The 19,458-nt window shown below is 46.2% G+C and overlaps 1 protein-coding gene across 3 annotated transcripts in view; it reads right to left on the reverse strand.

Moving 5' to 3' along the window:
* Window positions 1-19,458, reverse strand: part of LOC137424159 (coiled-coil domain-containing protein 149) — a 144,982-nt gene that overhangs the window by 90,017 nt on the left and 35,507 nt on the right. The window contains exon 1 of one of the 3 annotated variants that reach the window (XM_068111624.2): window positions 2,758-2,955. The exons of the other annotated variants lie outside the window; for them this stretch is intronic. Coding sequence (XP_067967725.2) covers window positions 2,758-2,808 — 51 coding nt within the window. The 5' untranslated portion in view covers window positions 2,809-2,955. Of the gene's footprint in view, window positions 1-2,757; window positions 2,956-19,458 lie in introns of those variants that run through there. 3 annotated transcript variants of the gene reach the window in all.

The following is a 19,458-nucleotide window of genomic DNA, read 5'->3' on the forward strand; positions in this document are numbered from 1 at the left end:
AAGCTACCATCCTACCATCCACATACAAGCTACCATCCTACCATCCACAAACAAGCTACCATCCTACCATCCACAAACAAGCTACCATCCTACCATCCACATACAAGCTACCATCCTACCATCCACATACAAGCTACCATCCTACCATCCACATACAAGCTGCCTTCCATCCACATACAAGCTACCATCCTACCATCCACATACAAGCTGCCTACCATCCACATACAAGCTACCATCCTGCCATCCACATACAAGCTACCATCCTACCATCCACATACAAGCTACCTACCATCCACATACAAGCTACCATCCTGCCATCCACATACAAGCTACCATCCTACCATCCACATACAAGCTACCTACCATCCACATACAAGCTACCGACCACCCACATACAAGCTACCATCCTACCATCCACATACAAGCTACCTACCATCCACATACAAGCTGCCTACCATCCACATACAAGCTGCCATCCATCCACATACAAGCTACCATCCTACCATCCATATACAAGCTACCATCCTACCATCCACATACAAGCTGCCTACCATCCACATACAAGCTACCATCCATCCACATGCAAGCTACCATCCTACCATCCACATACAAGCTACCATCCTACCATCCACAAACAAGCTGCCTACCATCCACATACAAGCTACCATCCTACCATCCACATACAAGCTGCCTACCATCCACATACAAGCTGCCTACCATCCACATACAAGCTACCATCCTTCCATCCACATACAAGCTACCATCCTACCATCCACATACAAGCTACCTACCATCCACATACAAGCTAACTACCATCCACATACAAGCGACCATCCTACCATCCACATACAAGCTACCTACCATCCACATACAAGCTAACTACCATCCACATACAAGCGACCATCCTACCATCCACATACAAGCTACCTACCATCCACATACAAGATACCATCCTACCATCCACATACAAGCTACCATCCTACCATCCACATACAAGCTACCTACCATCCACATACAAGCTACCATCCTACCATCCACATACAAGCTGCCTACCATCCACATACAAGTTACCATCCTACCATCCACATACAAGCTGCCTACCATCCACATACAAGCTACCATCCTACCATCCACATACAAGCTGCCTACCATCCACATACAAGCTACCATCCTACCATCCACATACAAGCTACAATCCATCCACATACAAGCTACCATCCACATACAAGCTACCATCCGACCATCCACATACAAGCTACCTACCATCCACATACAAGCTACCCACCATCCACATACAAGCTACCATCCTACCATCCACATACAAGCTACCTACCATCCACATACAAGCTACCATCCTACCATCCACAATCCACATACAAGCTACCTACCATCCACATACAAGCTACCATCCTACCATCCACATACAAGCTGCCTACCATCCACATCCAAGCTACCATCCTACCATCCACATAAAAGCTACCTTCCATCCACATACAAGCTACCTACCATCCACATACAAGCTACCTACCATCCACATACAAGCTACCATCCTACCATCCACATTCAAGCTACCATCCTACCATCCACATACAAGCTGCCATCCTACCATCCACATACAAGCTCCCTTCCATCCACATACAAGCTACCTACCATCCACACACAAGCTACCTACCATCCACATACAAGCTACCTACCATCCACATACAAGTTACCTACCATCCACATACAAGTTACCTACCATCCACATACAAGCTACCTTCCATCCACATACAAGCTACCTACCATCCACATACCAGCTACCTTCCATCCACATACAAGCTACCTACCATCCACATACAAGCTACCTACCATCCACGTACAAGCTACCTACCATCCACATACAGGTTACCTACCATCCACATACAAGCTACCTTCCATCCACATACAAGCTACCTACCATCCACATACCAGCTACCTACCATCCACATACCAGCTACCTACCATCCACATACAAGTTACCTCCCATCCACATACAAGCTACTTTCCATCCACATACAAGTTACCTACCATCCACATACAAGTTACCTATCATCCACATGCAAGTTACCTACCATCCACATACAAGTTACCTACCATCCACATACAAGTTACCTACCATCCACATACAAGTTACCTACCATCCACATACAAGTTACCTACCATCCACATACAGGTTACCTCCCATCCACATACAAGTTACCTACCATCCACATACAAGTTACCTACCAGCCACATACAAGTTACCTCCCATCCACATACAAGTTACCTACCATCCACATACAAGTTACCTACCATCCACATACAAGTTACCTACCATCCACATACAAGTTACCTCCCATCCACATACAAGTTACCTACCATCCACATACAAGTTACCTACCATCCACATACAAGTTACCTACCATCCACATACAAGTTACCTACCATCCACATACAAGTTACCTACCATCCACATACAAGTTACCTTCCATCCACATACAAGTTACCGGTACCTACCATTCACATAACGACATAAGCCAATGACCCCACATCCATATTTATCTCCGATGCATCCAGATACCTATCTAAATCCCATTTAAACTTGTCCACTCCCTTTATGACGGTCCACAGTATCGGCATTTCTTCACGAGGGTGTCGCAGGCTCTGTCAACAAAGACCGTGGCGTATCACGCGGACGCGAGTCCAGGAAAGTCGGGAAAAGCCTGCAGCGCTAGGCCGCGTGTCCCGCGCAGTGCTAACCTCGTTTCCCACAGCCTGCCAGTCTTGTTCTGTTGTTCTCATCACAGCCATTCCACAAAAATGCCGCCGAGTCCTTATCAGGAGAACATGACGAGCGGGACGAGGATGCGTTCTGAACGGAGGGAGATCTCCCAGAAGCTTGTTGGAGCGACGACTGCACTACGTCACGCAATTCAGATCACAGGTGGCAGTAGTCGCAGCACAGCACACCTGTACACGAGCTGGCCATGTCATGTGAATCATTATCCTGAACTGAAATGTGGTTGCAGTCACGTGAAATAGTAGGGTGCATGTGTGCATGTGTGCATGCGTGCATATGTGCATATGTATATATGTGCATATGTGTATATGTGTATATAAGTTATATAAGTTATATAAGTTAAGTATATGTTATACGTATATGTTGTTATAAGTTATGTATATGTGTATATGTGTATATGTATATAAGTTATAAGTTATGTATATGTGTACAGTCACGTGAAAAAATAAGTACACCCCATGTAAAGTTTTGACTTTTTCAACATAGTTCAACATACAGCTATTTGATCTTCATTTCAACAATATTGATAGATGAAGGTGATATAATATAACAAATATCATGAAACATTTACATTTTGTAGTCCATTGTATAATTTAAATAAACATAAATGCAAATTTCGCATGTGGAAAAAGTAAGTGCACCCTTGGCTCTAATAGGTGGTATTGCCCCCTTTGGCAGAAACAACCTCAAGTAGGCGTTTCTTATAACTGTCTACCTGTCTCTGACATCGACTGGGAGAGATTTTTGCCCACTCCTCCATGTAGAATTCTTTCAGCTGTGCGATGTTTGAGGGGTTTCTTGCATGCACAGCTCGTTTCAAATCCCCCCACAACATCTCGATGGGATTTAGATCTGGGTTTGACTTGGCCATTCCAGAACCCTCCATTTCTTTCTTTTCAGCCATTCCTTGGTGGATTCACTGGTATGTTTAGCGTCATTGTCGTGTTGCAAGGTCCACCTTCGGTTGAGCTTCAACTTTCCGACAGATGGCCTCACATTATCCTCAAGCACCCTCTGGTACAATGAAGAATTCATAGTGGATTCTATGATGGTGAGCTGCCCAGGCCCTGATGCAGCAAAGCTGCCCCAAACCATAATATTTCCACCACCATGCTTTACAGTTGGTATCAGGTTCTTGTGGTCAAATGCTGTCTTTGGTTTTCGCCAAACATGTCTTCTGGTACTGTGGCCAAATAGCTCTACCTTTGACTCATCTGTCCAGAGCACATTGTTCCAGAAGTGCTGGTCTTTGCCTCGGTGTTCATTGGCAAACTTTAGTCTTGCCCTGATGTTCTTTCTGGACAGCAAAGGTTTCCTCCTGGCACACCTCCCATGTAGATAAAATTTGTGCAGCCTCTTTCTAATGGCAGACTCGTGCCCTTTGACATCAACTGTGGCAAGAGCTACCTGTAGGTCCCGTGATGACATTCTGGGATTCTTAGAGACTTCTTTCAGCATCTTGCGGTCTGCTCTCGGGCTGAACTTGCTGGGGTGGCCTGGCTGAACAAGTTGGCAGTTGTTTGGAATCTTCTCCCCTTGTAGATGATCTTCCGGACAGTCGAATGTGCGATTTCAAATTGTTTGGAGATCTTTTTAAATCCCTTCCCAGACTCGTAAGCATCTATAACCTTCTTTCTGAAAGCCTCGGAGAGCTCTTTTGATCTAGGCATGGTGACGCCGTACACTTCAACAACAAAGGCAAACCAAACTAAATGTCTGAGGTTTCAATAAGACAGGTTCCTCCAAGATCCTCTCTAACGATGTTCTAATCATTTGCACCTGAGCTGGTGCACCTAATTCTAATTTTAGGTATTTGAAGTAGTGATAAATGTGGGGGTGTACTTACTTTTTCCACATGCAAAATTTGCATTTATCTTTATTTAAATTATACAATGGACTACAAAATTTAAATGTTTCATGATATTTGTTATATTATATCACCTTTATCTATCAATATTGTTGAAACTAGGGCATGCCCGTACTATATATAAGCTAGGACGTGCCCGTACGTGGGTGCCCGTTCCTTGCCAAAAAAAAAAAAAAAAAAATTTGTGTAGGGGTGTGTGTGTGTAAACATCCTAGGGCGTGCCCGTACGTGGGTGCAAAAAAACATGCGTGCAAACAACAACAACAAAAAAAAACTTTGAAACCACGTGGCAGTAACGACCACAGAACCCCCCCCCCCCCCCTCTATTTACATGAATGGTTTGGTCCATTCGCAACGACCACAGAACCCCCCCCCTCTATTTACATGCAATGGTTTGGTCCATTCGCAACGCCAAAGCGAACGGCGAACGGCTAAATCGCCATAGCTCGGTAAGTACTTGTCCGATTAATTTCAAACCTTGAAAAGGCACATCCTCGGGTCCCCAGCAATATACCTGGCAAGTTTAAAGTATATCGGACCCGTGGTTGTCGAGAAACAGCGGTCACAGACAAACATACACACATACACACATACACACATACACACATACAAACACACATACACACAGAGATTAATGGAATTATAGATAGATGAAGATCAAATAGCTGTATGTTGAAATATGTTGAAAAAGTCAAAACTTTACATGGGGTGTACTTACTTTTTCACGTGACTGTATATGTATATGTATATGTATATTATTACGTTTTGGGGGGGTAGATGATTAAATACCATAGTACAGGTATGATCGTATAGTAATAGCATGGACCGTGGAAAAAATAGGAGGGAAATTGGAGCTTAAGTTGTTTACGTGTCTTCAAACGGGGGTGGGGAGGAGGGAGGGGGGGAGTGGGGAGGAAGGGGAGTGGGGAGGAGGGGAGGGGTGGGGAGGAGGTGAAGCTATGGTAACTAGTTAGGGATTAAAGTTCATGTGAAGTTCCCCAGTCTGTGATTGCTCCCTGTGGTTTTTCCCCATGTTTTTACAATTAAAACAAGTTCGACCATAAAAACCATCGCTACAATAGCAACACTAACAAGAACCGTCCATTAACCAACAATAACCGACATAACTGCCGACAGAACCCTGCCCTACCACCACCGACAGGACCCGGACATATGCCAATCGGCAAATAAACCCCGCCTCCAAACTATCGTAACCGGCAGACCACGCCCCGCGTTTTGTGATTGGTCAAGGGGGCATGGGGTGAGTCGAGAGAGAAAGGATGATTGGTCGGCGTGACGTCGGAGAGTAAGAAGGTTTGGGGAGGAGGGAGGAAGAAGAAGGCATCTCTGGCTTTGTCTTTGTCTCTCAGGTCACTCGGCTGCGGTTGGGATTTTTTGGTGCGCTGGTGCTGAGAGAGAGCGGTGTGGAACTTTTGCGATCGTGAGGAGCAGGTGTTAGTGGCGGATTGTGGGGCTCTTGGTGTTTCAAACGGAGTGGGGACCGAAAGAGGACTGCCCACATGAATTACCTCACGTACGTGGCACTGTGGAAAGTGACTCCGTGCCACTGTTGGCGCGTTTCCCGCGCGAGCGGCTTCGGGCCACCTTGTACTGCCGACTTCATTCAACGATCTCGTTGAGCAAGCTGGGTGCTGGCTGACCAGAGAAAACGATTTATTTTATTTTATCTTTCCCCTTGTCTGTTTTTGTTTCTGAGTGGAGATGTCTCACTGTAGGATATATTAGATTCACCTCCGCATTTATTTTATTCTTTGATTTACTTCATTAAATTCATTATTGTGCATTTTATTTGTTGTGTCGTGTTTCTTTGTTTGTGGCTCCAAGAATAAACCCGTGTGGCTTCTGTCCAGGTAAGCACCTTGCTGCCTCTCCGTCCCGGGCGTGCCAAATTCAGCCGTTTGCCTCGGAATTAAGGACCGTGCGGCTATCTGTCCAAGGCTGGTGTTTATCGGCTCACAGACGTGACAATATGTATATGTATGTAGTATGCATATGTATATATTGTTATGAATTTTGGGGTAGGCATATATAGATTTAGGTAGATCTGAATAGGTATCATGCTTCGTCTGTCATGCTAAAGAATCTCACCTGTAATAAGTTCTGTTTAGGCGGTTTGTTCGGATTAAGGTGTGTCTTCGTCCCCATTACGAGGAATGGGCATGATAAATAATTCTAGGGAATAATGATAAGACTCCATTGTATGTCATTCCCTCTGTGATCATACCTGTGTCCCGTATGGCAACACACCACATACATTAGCTAGATCAATTAGTGCACCACAGTAATTAATGCCCCCTCCGCCACAAGATGATAAGACTGACTGGAGGAATGAACAGGCAGCGGCCGCGCAGTATGCCACCATGGCGATGGAGCATCGTGCAAGGCAGGCTGAGGCCACGCCCACTTCACATGTGATTGGCCAAGAGGGTTTTGATGGGAAGATCGCACCATGGGGTAAGAAGCTGGCCACTGATTGGTGGAAGGAAGGTGGAAGGAAGCGGCAGACTGATTGGCCATCGACTGATGGCATGACATGAAGGGCAGACAGCGCTCGGCCAATGAGAGGACACCAACGCGGTGAGAAGATTCGAGAAGTCGAGGGGCACCACGCTGGTTGGGGGAGAGGAGGGCTGATGTCACGTGACGGCGAGAAAAACCTCTCGCTCGCCGGCATTTTCCTCTCTTCCCTTTGCCTCTTGCCTTCCCTTGAATGCCCCTTCGTGTTGGGCCTGTTCTGCTTGGTGGACGTTGGAAAGATGGTGGGCACTGACGGTCATCGTCACCTGGTGCCTGCGTGCAAGTGCTGTGCTGTGTGGCGTGGGACGGACCGTGCAGGAGGCCGGTGTTCGCGCTAGCAAATGGGGCCGAGTGGTTTGCGCCGACCAGAGCCGCGTCGGACGGAGCCTGAACAGACCGACCCGACATACAGACTGAGATAAGCCCGACACAAACACGCACACAACATTTCTTTTATTTATCCTCCCATTGTTCTGTACTAGGGCATGCCCGTACTATATCTATATCTAAAATTATATCCCCCCCCCCGCCCCCTCTATTTACATGAAATGGTTTGGTCCAAAGCGAACGGCTTGCGAGTGGTGACAATCCCCCCCCTCTATTTACATGCAATGGTTTGGTCCAAAGCGAACGGCTTCCGGAGTTTGGTAAAGAAATCGCCATCGCGTGCACAAACGCGCAGGAAAGCGAATGAAACGCAAATTCGTTTTTATTAGTTGTAAAACATAGTTTAACGCCAACATAGTTTGCAAACGTGAAATAAATGAATACGCTCTCAAATGTGCCATCCGAGGCAGAGTGTGCCCGCCACGTTCGGCACACGCGATCGTTCGCTGCTCTCTGATTGGTTGAATCGTTTTTTGGACATAGCTCGGTAAGTAATTGTCCGATTAATATGAAACCTTGAAAAGGCACATCCTCGGGTCCCCAGCAATATACCTGGCAAGTTAAAAGTATATCGGACCCGTGGTTGTCGAGAAACAGCGGTCACAGACAAACAAACAAACGTACAGACGTACAGACAGACAGACAGAGATTACTGGAATTATAGATAGATGTGAAGTGAGGTGTGCGGGATCCCGATTTAGGAATATTGTTTAGTTTTGATCATCGCGTTTCCCTGTCCCAATTTTTATTAAATAAATCCCTTTATTATTCTCCCCTGTATATTTCACATCCGTTTTGGTTGAATTATTGATTTCACGTTGAAGACGCCTGCGGCTGCGAAGGGAAGTCGGCATTGTTCATTCCGTCTCGCGTATGATCTGCCATCGATTGAATAAACGCCTCCATTAAAGCTCGATTCCATCCGTGGTGACGCTCGGTCTTAACTGAGCAAACCACACGACAATATGTATATTTATACATTATCTATATGTACATGTATATGTATACAGTGTATATATACATGTATATATATATATATATATATATTATATACATATATATTATATATATATTATATATATATATATATATATATATATATATATATATATATATATATATATATATACATATATATATATATATATATATATATATATATATATATGTATATATATATATATATGTATATATATATATATATATATATATATATATATATATATATATATATATATATATATATACGTATATATATATATTGTTGCGGAAATGAGGATTGTGTTTTTTTATTGTGTTGTATTGTATTGTAAATTGTTATGAATTATTGTTTAGTCTGAGCCCTCCTTGCTCCAGTGTGTATAAAGGTCAAAGGGCGTTCCGGTAGTTAATTCCATAAAGCATACATTGAAGGACACTATAATACCTTTGTTCAGTAGTTTATTTCCTTATTATGTGTATCAGGGTAAGGCCTTGTCTTCCATTACAATGACACTCCATTGCACCAAGTGAAATAGATAGATTCCTTTCATTCCCCATTCCCACTCCCAAAACTTCCATTGCCAAGCCTCAATTTACAGCTACATCCCCTCCAAGTCTCCATTGCCAACTGCACTGGGCAGTTTGCCAGTTTGTTACAGCTGTGGGTTGTTTTCACCCCAAAACCACCATTGAACATGTGCTCGGGTCGGGGAAGAAAGGCGTGCCCGCCCGTCGTCATCAAGGGCGGAGCCAGAGGGTCACGCGACCAACCAGGGCCGAGGTGAGCACACCGATGGGCGTGTCCTCAAAGCCGGCGGCTTAATCGCCAGAGGCGCTATAAAGGCGCGCGCGCAAGAAGTTGCGAAGAGCTGAGTTGTGTTGTTTTGGTCAGAGCTGAGTTGTGTGGTTTTGGTCAGAGCTGGGTTGGTCATCAGTGGTGGTCAGTGGTTGCGTTGAGTGGTCAGTGGTGGCGTTGAGTTGTCGGTGGTGAGGAAGAGTCGGACTAAGCAAGAGAGAAAGAGTCCTGGAGTTAGTGAGAGAGGGAGAGAGAACCCGTCACACCAGACCCCCCCACCAGCAGTGTTGGCTTGGCTCCACCAAGCAGCTCCGACCCGTTACCCCGCGCACACGACAGGATCGGTGGCATCGGCGGCCGTCGAGGTCCAGCCCGACGTCCCGTGCGGGATCAAGCTCCAGCCACCCACCTCCTGTCATTCCTGCCTGCAAGTTCCCCATTCGTGTACGTGCGTTTGTTCTGTTTGTTTTGTCCCTGGGGATTTAGTTAAGCCTGTTTAGATAAGCTAGTAATTTTCACTGTGTCTCTAAAAGCTTCTGTATATTATTTTCTTATCCTTCCTTCTCCTTGGTTATTTTGAGCCTGTAAATAGTAAATAAATTTCGTAGTATTTTCAACCTTTTTTTCGTCTTCTTCTTCTTCTTCTTCTTCACATCCGTGTCGCTTTTGTATTTTCCATATTGAATATCTGTGGCGCGATCCAGCCAACGTTCGGGAAGGGTTAATCGGGGTAACTGTTCGGCCGCGGTGCCTCCGCTCGGCAAACAACATCCTTATCCGCGGACCGTAACAATTGGTGTCGGGAGCGGGGTCGGACCCGAAGCGTGCTTAACGCGCTCAAAATTACGAGCTGCTGGAAATTGTTTTGTTTTTAAAGAAAAACCCGAATTTTGAAATCGCGCCATGGCTGGTCAAGGCGACGGGATGTCGGTGGGGGAGATAGACGGGGTAGAATCGACCCAGGACCTCGGGGAAATGTATGTGGAGGAAAGAGAGGAGGAGAAAAATGGCAATGTGGTTGAGGAGGTGTCAGGCGCGCAAAATGGCGCTCTCGCGCACGAGGTTACGGGCGCGCAAAATGGCGCCTCGCACATGGCTGCGGGGACCGCGCCCGCGACCGTAGCAGCGCCGCTGTTGGATTCGAACCTTTTGTTGCTCCAAATCGGGGCCCTTATGGACAAAATGAGGGACGAAATGAGGGCTAATAGTCAGCAATTGGGGAATCAGATGAATGCTCAGGGTGAGCGATTAGAGGGCCAAATGGGGGAAATGAGGGACGAAGCGAGGGGTACCGGTGAGGGATTAGACAAGAAATTTGGGAAGTTAGACAATAAATTTGAGGGGTTAGACAACGGGATAAAAGAGGTAAAGATGGGGTTAACGGGGGTGGAAAATAGAATGGCTGCCCAGGAGAATCAGATAGAGGGGGTGAAAAATGGGTTAGAGGGGTTAGAAAACAAGATGGAAAACAAATTGCGGGAAATAGGGGAGCAATCCGCCCGAGAAATTAAACAAATGGGAGAGCAGATAGAGGAGGTGAAAATCGGGGTAGAAACCAAATTGGATGCTCAGAGGGATGAATTGGGACAGATGAGGGTGGCATCTACAAAAGAGAGGGAGGAGATGAAGGAGGAGATACGACGAGGTGTAAGTGAGGAGGTCTCGGGGGTACGCGAGGAGGTAAAGCGAGGTGAAAAGCGTATGGAGAAAGAGGTGAGGAATAATACGGCGAGGTTACAAGGGGGAATAGAGGGTCTGACGAGGGGAGTAGAACAGCTGACAGTGGGACAAAAGGAACTCGTAGACCAAGTGGAAAAGAACGACTGCAATAGCGAAGTACACGGGGTGTACGGGCGGCGTTGGAGCACCGAGCTCGGTGAGGGTGAAAGGGGTAGCGTATGCGTGTGAGCATGCAGGTGAGGCATCGACGGTAACCGGGTTAGCGGTTAGAGCGACTTATAGCCGAATCGGGCCCTCGGTGCGTGCCGGGTTTCTCGTGCCGCGAGGACCAGCGGGGATCCGAACCACGGCGGGTTCGAAAGGACCGCCGTACGTGATCCACGCTGGGCCGCGCTTGGAACGGCCGCGTCCGTGCTCCGCTAGGCGGAGCGGGCAGCCCGATAGGAAGGGTCGCCATGACGACCCCTTTTTGTTGAGGCTTTCCGGCAGGTCGAGATCGGGCCATTGGATGGCTCCGTGCCAAGGTGGTGCGTGGGATCTCGGCCCGGGTAAGCGTCCTTCCCTTCACCGAGTGTCGGATGCATCCAGCCGCCGGCACCAAACAACCCGCATTCATTGCTCGGCTTTACGAAGCCGAGCTTTAGAGACGAATTGGCGCACCGAGAGGCTCAAGTGAGTAGACTGTGTGACGAGAATAGTGTTTTGGCCCCGAAATTAGAAAAAGCAAAATTTGATGATTGGCAAAGGATTGGCAGTAATGATTGGCAGATGATGGGTAGTGATTGGCAAATTTTTGATTTGTTGAATTTGGACGAGCAAAATTTATAGTGGGAGATGCCCGATGTGGTGGGATGGCAACTCTGTCATCCCTCACAGCGGGAGCAAAGGAGCACTAGTTATGCGGGTTATGGCAGTGAAAACTAGCCCGGGAGGGTTAGGATATAATGATAGGGATCTAGAGAAGATGACCTTAGGTAACGGTAAGATTAGGTAGTGACAATGATACCTGTAGTGGGGACGCAGGTAGATTAGAGTGGATGATAATGACGTGGTATGTGCTTAGTTTAAAGGGAAGACGGGGGAGCACTAAGTTAGCAGTGCAACAGGTAGTTTAGATGATGCCGTGTGAGTGTTGGAGGTGTATTTAGAAGTGTATTGTGAAAAGTGTGTGAGGAACAGGTGAGATTGCACAGGTGTGCAACAACAGGTGAATGGAGAACAGGTGTATGGAATAAATGGTCTGGAATATATGGAGTATGGGAATGGATGGTCGTGGAGTGAGTATGGTGGAAACTATGGAGTGGAGTGGATGGTGCGAAGGTGTGAATGGGGGAAGGATGGACCCCCATCACGAATACCCGGGGAGGGTAGTGTAAGTGTTAGGTAGAGGGTATAGGTAAATTGTGGTTGGATATTGGCATCTGTGGTGCGGGTAGTTGCACAGGAGTGTTGTGATGGGTGCATTAGTGTTGTGGAAATGGCTGGGCGTGTAGCCTGTTAGTGTGTGTAGTTGGTTTGGGCACTCCACCACTGTGAGGATGTCGGCCAGGTGAGGCCGCAGGTGGGCTCTGGGAGCCGGTAGAGTTGTTGTGGATGGGGCCTGAGGATCCGGAGGACGGACCCGGGTAGCCCAGTGCCAGAGGGCACCGAGGGGTGACAGAGCCAGGAGGGGCCTTCCCCAGTTAGATAGGTTAGGGTGAGGAGCTAGGTAAGCTCGGGTGGAAACTGCTCGGGTGGAAACTGCAGTGGTGGAGGTGTGCAGGTGGGTAGACCTGCTGGGAGAGCTACACGCCCCAGTCCTGAAATTGTGCAAGGGCACAGGGAGTTGAATCGGGGGAGTGAGACCCCAAATTGAGAAGCACCACAGTTTGGTCAATGGGAATTGGTTTTTAGAACCCATTGTGTAAGATGGCCAATGGATTGGCAGGGAAAGACCCCGGGTAGTGTAAAGTGTGTTAAAGTCATTTAGAAGGTAGTTAGGATGGAAATCTCCTCGCACCATCGACATCCACTCACCTGAGGTGACAGGTACTCCACACCATGCCAGGTTGTTTTTATTATTTTTATGATGCAAATGTTTGGAATGAGAGACGCATCATGACGTGGGTGTGACATTGTGCTTTGTTGTTCCATCTCTTCCTCCTTATGAGGATTGATGATGAATTGGGTGATGGCAAATTTTGGCTAGAGGGATTGTGGAGACGAATTTGGTGTAGGGGAAATATGGGGAAGACGTGACAGTAGTGACGAATTTGGTGTAGGGGAAATATGGGGAAGACGTGACAGTAGTGACGAATTTGTAAAGGTGTAGATTTTGTAAATATGGGGTAAGGGCAAGGGTAGAGTAGGTGACAGGGGGGGGGGGGGGTGATGTACGGTAGGGACGAGCTTTCTCACTTCGCTCTCTGTACGCACTTCGCCTTGCATTGCCTTGATTGATGTGTACCCTTGAGACCTTACCCCTCGCTCATCTGTCTGTCCCCCCTTTTGTCTCCCACATGAGGACCTGTGCGCCACTGGGCGCCGAGGGGAGCGTGCGTGAGTCCGCCATTGTGCGCCTGGAACTCCCAGAACCAGCTGTCTGCATCGATGCACCACATTATGGACCACATGTCTGTGGCCGAGCACCACTTATGGACCCCATGGGTTGGGGCATGGCCCCTCTGCTGGAACCGGCCATGAAGGCCCGAAATCTTGCTGGCGGACCTTGATCACAGGGCACCGATGCCCACAGGTGAACCACACTAGTCGGCCCCCTGTGGGCCATAAATAAAACAAAAATGGACACGTTTGGGCAAGTTTTATTGCAAATAGGCCGCCAGCAAAGAAAATGACAACACCAGGAAGAGAGTAATAGCCAGCAGAGGGAGCTGAAGAGCAAGAGACCACCTGCAGGGTTAGGGGTTTGTTTGTTGTTTTTATTTTATTGAACAATGATGACTGTGCACCGATTGGTGCTTCAGGGTGTGTTGGTGCGTTTTGGGTGCTTTCATGGTGCATTGATGCAGAGCAGACTGTCTCCCCCCCAGAAAGAACAATCACAGGTCCTGGGTTGCGTTTTGTAAATAAAAGTAGCGTCAATTGTAAATAATGCTCCCCACCGTCAATGTATAGTTTGAAGACCATTCCGCAATTCGGTTAGCTGTGGGCGTGAGTCTGTTAGGCAGGGTGCAATGGAGCAGCGGGACATATCTATTTATGTTTTAAAACTGTCGCACTCAGGGTCAGGTTAAAAGTAGTGGGAACTACACCTACATGTCACACTAAATTAAAGTGATAGGCCCGGGACGTGCCTAAGAGGAGGAGGGTGCAGTGTTGCGGAAATGAGGATTGTGTTTTTTTATTGTGTTGTATTGTATTGTAAATTGTTATGAATTATTGTTTAGTCTGAGCCCTCCTTGCTCCAGTGTGTATAAAGGTCAAAGGGCGTTCCGGTAGTTAATTCCATAAAGCATACATTGAAGGACACTATAATACCCTTGTTCAGTAGTTTATTTCCTTATTATGTGTATCAGGGTAAGGCCTTGTCTTCCATTACAATGACACTCCATTGCACCAAGTGAAATAGATAGATTCCTTTCATTCCCCATTCCCACTCCCAAAACTTCCATTGCCAAGCCTCAATTTCCAGCTACATCCCCTCCAAGTCTCCATTGCCAACTGCACTGGGCAGTTTGCCAGTTTGTTACAGCTGTGGGTTGTTTTCGCCCCAAAACCACCATTGAACATGTGCTCGGGTCGGGGAAGAAAGGCGTGCCCGCCCGTCGTCATCAAGGGCGGAGCCAGAGGGTCACGCGACCAACCAGGACCGAGGTGAGCACACCGATGGGCGTGTCCTCAAAGCCGGCGGCTTAATCACCGGAGGCGCTATAAAGGCGCGCGCGCAAGAAGTTGCGAAGAGCTGAGTTGTGTGGTTTTGGTCAGAGCTGAGTTGTGTGGTTTTGGTCAGAGCTGGGTTGGTCGTCAGTGGTGGTCAGTGGTTGCGTTGAGTGGTCAGTGGTGGCGTTGAGTTGTCGGTGGTGAGGAAGAGTCGGACTAAACAAGAGAGAAAGAGTCCTGGAGTTAGTGAGAGAGGGAGAGAGAACCCGTCACGCCAGACCCCCCCCCCACCAGCAGCGTTGGCTTGGCTCCACCAAGCAGCTCCGACCCGTTACCCCGCGCACACGACAGGATCGGTGGCATCGGCGGCCGTCGAGGTCCAGCCCGACGTCCCGTGCGGGATCAAGCTCCAGCCACCCACCTCCTGTCATTCCTGCCTGCAAGTTCCCCATTCGTGTACGTGAGTTTGTTCTGTTTGTTTTGTCCCTGGGGATTTAGTTAAGCCTGTTTAGATAAGCTAGTAATTTTCACTGTGTCTCTAAAAGCTTCTGTATATTATTTTCTTATCCTTCCTTCTCCTTGGTTATTTTGAGCCTGTAAATAGTAAATAAATTTAGTAGTATTTTCAACCTTTTTTTCATCTTCTTCTTCTTCTTCACATCCATGTCGCTTTTGTCTTTTCCATATTGAATATCTGTGGCGCGATCCAGCCAACGTTCGGGAAGGGTTAATCGGGGTAACTGTTCGGCCGCGGTGCCTCCGCTCGGCAAACAACATCCTTATCCGCGGACCGTAACAATATATATATATATATATATACATATATATACATATATATATATATATATATATATATATATATATATATATATATATATATATATATATATATATATATATATATATATATATATATACAGTCATCCCTCGCTATATCGCGGTTCACTTTTCGCGGATTCGGTACATCGCGGTTTTTCTCGCTAGTATATGTAAAATTATATCGCTGATTTTTCGCTATATCGTGGGATTTTGCAGTATAAATGTATTTTTATATACTATTATTTTAAATATTTTTGTGGTAAAATAAGCATTTTCTAGCCTAAAAAATTAAAAAACGTAAAGAAATAAGAAAAATACAGTATTTAAAACATATTACAAGAAATAAAATACTGTACATAGTGTACAGTAGAAGGGTAGACAAAGAGTCGTGCGTATGGAAAACGCCAGTACATTCATCATCGTCATCACCTTCATAGTCATCAGTACTGCACAGCTAATTCATCATCATCTTCATCACGCAAGTTGTAGTATTGAAGAGCCGGGGCTCTTGCTTGATACGGACGAAATGACGGGCAAGACACAAACTCGTCCGAGAAGATATTTATTCTCAAAACCAACTCGGGAACACTGAAAAGCCCATTTATCGGGCTGCATTATAAAGCACAACCAGAAACCGAAAGCCAAGCCTCTCAAGCGTGGCGTGCTTCGGTGAATCGGTGGTCACGTGATCAACAGGTGTAGCTGATTATACCCGCAAAGCGCGGCACGCTTTAGCGGTCACGTGACCAGCCACTCTCGCGCCGGGAATCCCCGCCGGTGACGTCACCGGATGGAGCAAGGAGATTCTGATGCTGGTCTTGCTTGGGGAACCCATAGGTAGCTACAGTATCTTCAATGGTGAGTACCCATTAGAATTTTATATGTTGTTAAAATTACGTATGTTTAAGAGTGTAAAAAGTGTTTAAGAGTATAGGAAGTGTTTATAAGAGTATGGGAAAGGTTAATAAGAGTGTGGGGAGTTCATAATGCTTTAAAATATATATTAAAAAAATATATATATATGGTCGCTACTTCGCGGATTTTCGTTTATCGCGGGGGGTTCTGGAACGTAACCCCCGCGATAAACGAGGGTTCACTGTATATATATATATATATATATATATATATATATATACTGTATATAATATATGTATTGTTGTGGTTTTAGGAAACCACTAAAAAGTAATGGCAACCCTTAGAATAGTTATTTCATTGCAGATCATTATCTTAGCCCCTTCCCCTTATTTCGGGTTGGTATGTCTTTATGCGTTGGGGAAAGGAAAGATAGGTCCTCCACTCATAAGGGATAATTTGCCAGTCAATGTACCAGCCTCCAAGGCACACCATGGTGTCCAGGCTCAGAAACCAACCGATCAGGGCATGAGTCACTTTGGGGGAGCTTGTGGGGGGAGTAATGGGCTCCACCAATAGGGAGCCAGGACACCTCCAAGATCCCCTCGGCAAGGGTGAACAAAGGGAGATTGAATACGTTTTTGGAGATGCTGGGCCTGTCTCTCTCTACTAGTGGCACTCAACACGTTGTTGCCCTCTCTTGGGCCTGGACTTTGTCACTCAGCACACGTGCATTCGCTCTCTTTTGCCTGGGTCTCTGCTGTTTTAACTGAGCAAGTGTGCTCCACTCATGGGCCGGGATTTTTGACCGAGCATGTGCCTGCATGACTCTCTTTCACACTGGACCCTATTGGCTGAACATGTTTTATTGGCACTCCTCTACGCTTTGGACTTTGTTCATTCAGCACGTGTTCATTGTTCTCTGCTGGCTGCCGGACTCCCTCTCAGTGCACATGTGCATGACCTCGCCTGCCCTTGTTCGTGCTGGGATCGCCATTACCTGTTCGTGCTGCTCAGTGGCAACACCGGGACGGGGGCGTCGCGAGAAGAGGCATCCACAACATCGTGACCTATGTGCCATCAGGTTTCCAGCATTGTTCGTCCCCCTCTCCCTACCCCGTGAATGCGTGCTGGGCGCCCATGTGGTGTTTATTTGTTGTAATCCGAATAAGGCGTAGAATAAGTTAAGTTCATGCTTGTCGTCCGTTTTTCTTTCCTATTGAAATAATTACATTGTAAATATTTGTAAATAAATCAAATTGTTAAACGTTTTCCTTTCTCTGTCTGTGAAATGGATTTCCTCCGTTGATCCGCCATTGCTCGCACCCAGGTTAACATCGGCCATAACAACATTAGCATTGCCCCGGCGGTTACCAACGGTTTGATGGAGCCCGTTATTTTCATCCGATTGACTTGAAATTTTAAGAGGATTTGCAAATCTGGACACTGAATTCAACCACCAATATTTTTGAGTTCAACATAGGCCACATTTCTAAAATTCTCAATTTTCATCTGATTGACCTGACATTTTAAGAGGATTTGCATACCAGGTTACAGAATTCAACCACCAATTATTTTTGAGGTCGTCATAGGCCTCACATGAATTAACACCAAACTAAGCCTGGTGTTGGCTTAGCGGTTAGGGTGCCGGCTTGGGATCCTAGGATCCTGGGTTCGAATCCCGGTCGATCGCTGAATTAACGCCAGGAGGGTTGACTCAGCCTGTCATCCTTCCGAGTTAACGCCAGGGGGGTTGACTTAGCCTGTCATCCTTCCGAGGTCGGCAAATTGAGTACCATCTTGCTGGGATGAATGATCACGGTGAGTACCCCGATTTATAATAGGTACACCGTATCCCTGCGCATCGTAAGACGCGACCAAGGGTTGGCGTCAGGAAGGGCATCCGGCCATAAAAACATTGCCTCAAACAGGGAACCATGATTGTCATGGGGCCCGCAAGGCTAACCCCCGCTCTCGCGGGGAAAATGGCCTTAAAACGATCATTCATTCATTCGTCAAAGGCCAACAACTTATTTTAGGGATTTCGCAAGTATCGTGCTGTGCACGACATACGAGTATTTCTTGTTACTTGGCAAAAAAAAATTTTTTTGACATGTTTGTTGATCTGTTTGTGGGTGTGTGTTTGTGTGTTTGTCTGTCCGCTCATTTATACTTGCCTCCCGGTCACAATTTTAAACCGATCTTCACGAAATTTCACCAGATGGTAGAGTTCGTGGTCCAACAAAATCCTATATATATTTGAGGTCAAAAGGTCAACATAGGCGAAAGGTCAACCTCTTTTTTCGGATTTCTAAAATCCTCAATTTTCATCCGATTGACTTGAAATTTGAATAGGATTTACACATCAGCTAACTGAATTCAACCACCAACTATTTTTGAGATCAGCGTAGGCCAAAAGGTCAACATAGGCCAAAATCAACAACTTTTTTCGGATTTATAAAATCCACAATTTTCATCCGATTGACTTGAAATTTGAAGAGGATTTACATATCGGCTAGCTGAATTCAACCACCAACTATTTTTGAGATCAGCACAGGCCAAAAGGTCAACATAGGCCAAAGGTCAACCACTTTTTTCGAATTTTTAAAATCCTCAATTTTCATCCGATTGACTTGAAATTTGAAAAGCATTTACATATCGGCTTACTGAATTCAACCACCAACTATTTTTGAGATCAGCGTAGGCCAAAAGGTCAACATAGGCCAAAATCAACAATTTTTTTCGGATTTATAAAATCCACAATTTTCATCCGATTGACTTTAAATTTGAAGAGGATTTACATATCGGCTAACTGAATTCAACCACCAACTATTTTTGAGATCAGCATAGGCCAAAAGGTCAACATAGGCCAAAGGTCAACAACAATTTCTAATTTCTAAAATCCTCAATTTTCATCCGATT

Source organism: Myxine glutinosa, chromosome 3 (genome assembly GCF_964187855.1).
Source record: "Myxine glutinosa chromosome 3, kmMyxGlut1.1, whole genome shotgun sequence".
Lineage (NCBI taxonomy): Eukaryota > Metazoa > Chordata > Myxini > Myxiniformes > Myxinidae > Myxine > Myxine glutinosa.